General features: G+C 41.4%; 1 protein-coding gene across 1 annotated transcript in view; it reads right to left on the bottom strand.

Moving 5' to 3' along the window:
• Positions 1 to 4,461: 4,461 nt before the first annotated feature.
• The window catches only part of LOC146980961 (uncharacterized), a 30,699-nt gene continuing 29,598 nt past the window's right edge, over positions 4,462 to 5,562 (bottom strand). Inside the window, exon 16 of the mRNA XM_085785880.1 lies at positions 4,462 to 4,780. Within this exon, the coding sequence (XP_085642006.1) occupies positions 4,507 to 4,780 (274 nt within the window). The 3' untranslated portion in view covers positions 4,462 to 4,506. The remainder of the gene's footprint in view (positions 4,781 to 5,562) is intronic.

Raw genomic sequence — 5,562 nt, 5'->3', positions numbered from 1 at the left:
TTGTGTTGTAGCTACTGATAACTTTTTTACTTTCACTTTTGAAATGACTCATCCAGGCGTGGTACCAGAAGGACTTTGGTGGTACGCATAGCTACGTCGTCTGTGACGTCCAAGTTCATACACTACGTACTGTAGGTTTTTTTTTTAGGAAGAAGTCCTCATTCAATCTAAATTTATTATTATTAGTAGTAGTAGTAGGCTAGTAGTAACATAGATAGATAGATAGATAGATAGATAGATAGATAGATAGATAGATAGATAGATAGATAGATAGATAGATAGATAGATAGATAGATAGATAGATAGATAGATAGACAGACAGACAGACAGACAGACAGACAGACAGACAGACAGACAGACAGACAGAGAAGGGAGCACGCACGCACAGTTGATCTTTTTTTTTTGATTACAGTATAAAAAAAATGAGTCCATTAATTCTACTTTCTAACAACAACAACAACCATGAACCTATTCTAAACAGAGAAAAGAAAATACACACACATACACGTTTATATACTACGTTAACATGCCGAGGCTAATCAAAACGAGTATACAAAATGTAAACATATGTACCTGACAAACAGAAAAGCTGATGGTTATGGAGAATTATTTCGCTCTTGTATTTCCAGGTGCAATTAGAGGATTTTTATTTTGAAAAAAAAATCCCATTATTCATTATTCCAAAATAGCAATGAAAGCCAGTTGTTTCCAGCTTCAGATGTGCGTCTCAGAAACACCTCTGAGGTGGGAAGCAGCTTTATTGGGAGGACAGTGACGCCATGTTGGATTCCAACACAGGCCTAGTTACCAAAAAAACATTTTTGTACCATCGACAGTCAGAACTTCACCAGTGGGATAGACAGCGGGCTCTGTGGGTCTTTATGGGATTTATTGACCATAGGAAAGACAAAATCAAGAATTTTAAAACGATAATTACAGATGCAGGGCTCCTTCACCACAACATAATCAAGTTAAACATGAAAATAATAAGAATAATATTCATTTGGCCAATTTCATAACACATAACAGAATAGCAGCAGTCCCTGTTAAAATCCTGAGTCCATATCAAAAAACAAAACAAAAAATTTCAATACAAAACCGGAGCTTTTGTTTACATCAATACATAAAATAAAACATAAAAAATGTCAAGTAAGTCAAAATGTTTGAGGAGATTAACAACGAACCACTTAAAGACCCTGTCCCTCTAATAAAAGTTACCTGTACACATTTCAATAAACATCTTCATTAAAAGTACAATGTCTATAATGATAAAATACATAAAAAGTAAACAATACGAGTACCGTACAGATTCAGATTGAATTCACATGGTAATGTTTAACAGTCGGACAGCAGAGGGGATAAAGGATTTGGACCAACATTTACTTTGACAAGCTGACTGGGCATAACGAGGCCCCGAAGGCAACAGTGAAAATTCATTTGCTAAAATATACTAAAAAATACTGTGACTTTCTCACGACCTGTTGCTCCCACAGAGAAGCTAAATCTCTGTTTAATCTTGGAGCAGGTTTTCCCAACACTGTTAAGACTGTTCCTGTCCTTGAGTGACAGGTTGTTAAACCAACAGATAAAAGAATAAGTTAGAAGGCTTTAAATGAAGGACTGCTAAAAACATCACACAATCACTGGGCTGACAGAAAAAATAAAAAAAAACATCTGAAGGAGATGAATCCTCTGCTGTCCACGTTTGACCTACGCTTCAGTGTTTACATCCCATTTTAGTTGGTCGTCACACACAGTGCCTAGGTATTTGAAGGAGCTGACCAAATGTTGACTTGATGGCGCCCTCGTTTCAGTGACACCAACAGCTGCTGTTGACGGCAGGTTATGAGAAACTAACACATCTAAGAAAACAATTAAAATACAACTAATGAAGAGCAAATCAGTCTAAATCTAAGAAGCTGTTGCTGCACATGTGCCTTGTATGTTGACTGTAGGGTGATGAGGTAAAGATCAACAGGTAAACAGTACAGACACCAGCTGCACGTATGAGGTCAGTCCTGATGTGGGATGGTAACGGGTGGAGTCAGTACCATGACTGAGGGTCCAGTTCTGTCTGAGTCGGACCAGTCCAGTTTGTTGTTGAAACCTGTAGACGTCCAACATCTCCTCTCTGCACTGATCACTGAGGTTTACAGCAAACCAGCTATTTGAATGAGGACGTCTCTCCTGATCATCTCTTACAGTACTTGATTTAACATCTCAACTATAAATATTTACATATTCCTGACATACTGTAACTGCATGAGGGGTTCTCCTGATTGGAACTTAAAGGATAATTGCCGTTTTTTACAACCTGGACCTTATTTCTAGCATAAAATACGATCATTTACTCACCCAGATAACATTGGTGTCATTTGGAGTCGTTCCGACGGAATTAGCTCCAGCCGAGAGCCACGTATAGCCATATAATGCGAGTACACAGGGCACCGCAGCGCAGCCTCTAAATAACACATTATCCGCCGCGAAACTCGTTCATTTCACCAGTATTTTGTTACGATACGCTAGTGCTATTCCCCTCTGAGTCCGGGGTTAGCTGTTATCAACATCCGGGGTCTGTAGGTTGATCTCTGATTCCGCTTCGGCATTTGGGTCCATATCTCAACTAGCCGGAGCTTTAGTGAGTCCAGGTTGAGGAGAGGAAGCCTGTGGAAGCTGAACTTCATCCAGCTGCTCATTTTGTTCTGACAAGTCAGAAACACGTAGAAACTAACTAGTATCAGTGGTAGCAAGTTAGCCGAGCCTCGTGGCGGTCGGAGATGACATCATCCAGGTCAGAGGTTAGTAGGTCAACCTACAGACCCTGGATGTTGATAACAGCTAACCCCGGACTCAGAGGGGAATAGCACTAGCATATCATAACAAAATATTGGTGAAATGAATGAGTTTCGCGGCGGATAATGTGTTATTTAGAGGCTGCGGTGCCCCGTGTACTCGCATTATACAGATATACGCGGCTCTCGGCTGGAGCTAATTCCGTCAGAACGACTTGTAATGACACCAAAGTTATCTGGGTGAGTAAATTTTCGTATTTTATGCTAGAAATAAGGTCCAGGTTGTAAAAAACGGTCATTATCCTTTAATTACTTAATTACAGTTCACAGGATACAAAAAGACTGTTGTTCTCACCAAAGGTAAAAAAGATAAAAAAGAATGAGGCCAGCCAACCAGTGTAAAAGTCATGACCTGCTGTGTCTGATCTGACCTGCTGTGGTTCTCACACTGCAGTGATGTTTCCCTCTGCTCATCATCAGACTCTGGTGAACACTGACACACAGATCAGTGATGACGACTGCTTCACCACACTTCAAACTGCCCGTGTCTCTGGAAGGCTGCTGTGTTCACGATGCTGTTGTTGAAGAGTCTAGAAGGAAAACACAGAGCAGAGAGTGAACGTCACTCACTGACACACAACAACGTGTGAGTGAACTCATCAGAGCTGCTGACTCTGATGTGAACTCACCGCACGGACTCCATGGACGGGTTGATGGAGACCAGCTGCAGCAACTGGACTGTAGACGCATCAGTGATGTTGTTGTGACTCAAGCTGGAACACACACACACACACACACACACAGGAAGACAGGACAATCAAATGAGACATTAAGTTCATACTTAAAGGGCATTGCCATAATCCCTATAGTCATAGCAGTAGGTTTGTTACCTTTAATTGTCGTTACAAGCTATTTTTAGAACGGCGGAGCAGAGCGGCGAGCTGCTCAGAGCTACGCTACGGCGGCTCATGGGATTTCTTGGTTTCCCTCATCAAACTCATCAAATACACAATCCAGTTGTGACCTGCACATTCACCACGCTATGAGATAATAACACAACGTTACCAGACAGAGTTGTTTTAGAGGGAAATTCATGCAAAACCGCTGATGTGCGTTGCCTTCAGGGACAGTTTTTCAGCAAGCAGTCTCTGTATTTCCTTCTAAAACAACTCTGTCTGGTAACGTTATTATCTCATAGCGTGGTGAATGTGCAGGTCACAACTTGTCCACCAGAGTGTTTTGGAGTTGTTGGATTGTGTATTTGATTAGTTTGATGAGGGAAACCCCAAGGAAATCCCATGAGCCTCCGTAGCATAGCTCTGAGCAGCTCGCGGCTCTGCTCCGCCGTTCTAAAAACAGCTTGCACAGACAAATAAAGGCAACGAACCTACTGCTATGACGATCGGGATTATGGCAATGGGCCAATTTGCCAAAATGTTGAACTATCCCTTTAAGGGAGAAAAATAGCCTAAAATCTCAAAATGGATCAGTTTTTGCCTGTTAGCGTCTCGCCTTAAGTGTCCAGAAACATTTGTCCACATGACAGACTGACAGGAATCTTCAGATGCTATAAACTAGAATAATGTTTGGATGCAGGACTATATTTATGTTTCTGAAACTTTTATTTCACGTGAACTCCTGTTAATGTTGTTTAATAAATATTTAAAGCTGACACTACATCACACACAGTGTTGTGCCATGAACAGTGTGACACTCACTCCAGGACTTGGACTTTGTGCAGATGTGTGGTGAGTGTGAGCAGCAGCTGGTCAGTGAGCCGACAGTGACTGAGGTCCAGCTCCTTCAGTCCTTCAGACGAGTCCAGCATCCGGCCCAGATCTCCACAGACCCTCTGATCCAGAGCCGTGTGACTGAGGTCCAGCTCTCCACCCAGGGCTCCGCTCAGGGACACCGCCCGTCTCACCGTGTCCCTCTCAGAGCTCACAGGAACCAGGGACAGCAGGCGGAGGACGACGGCTTTACTGGCTCTGCAACACAACAGGGTTCCTACAGCTTAAGCCAAGTTCAATTTAAGACTTTTTAAGACGTTTTTAATGCCACTTGAAATTAAATTTAAGACAGACTTCACATTAAACACAAATGCAAAAAAAATAAAATAAAAACATCACCACATACATAGGGTTAGGGACAATTTTACCCACTTTCCTATGGTCCAAGGTAAAGCGACTGCTACATGAATAATTGGGGGGGAGGGGCTATGAGTGAGTGAGTGACATCATTTAACAGCTGTATAGTTGTGGAGAGGAGATGATAAACTAAAAAGGACACGTTTGCTCGTTTGTATGTTTCCATCCAAAGTGATTCAAATAACTGGGAAATGCGCATTAAAAGAAATTTGAGTTCTGTGTGTTTCCATTAAAAGTACGGACTTTGGTGAAAACTACAAACTCGCACGGATTTTCCACAGCTGTCCTTTCAAAATAAATGCATAAAAAGTCCGGGAAAAAAAAAAAACTGACTCGGGAGCTGGTGGCGGTGAGAGATTTAGCGGTGACGGCCGCCACTAACTTCTCTATGTCGGAATGTTACCAATTATTTTGAGATTTGAGACTAATTACAATCATAAAATACCACTTACCAAGTGTTAATATTTTTAAGACGTTTGAAAAATTTATTTTTTAATGCCAATTAAGGCCTTGTTTTTAGATGAATTCAATGCCTTTTAATACGTTTTAAGGATCTGTAAGAACCCTGACACAAGCAACAGAGACAGACTGTCATGGTGCATGAACATGAAAGAGAAGCAGCT

The sequence above is a fragment of the Trachurus japonicus genome, chromosome 9, assembly GCF_045865225.1.
Source record: "Trachurus japonicus isolate A0001 chromosome 9, Traja_1.0".
Lineage (NCBI taxonomy): Eukaryota > Metazoa > Chordata > Actinopteri > Carangiformes > Carangidae > Trachurus > Trachurus japonicus.
Note: the sequence above shows the minus strand (reverse complement) of the source record. Positions and strands in the feature narration are given on the sequence as shown.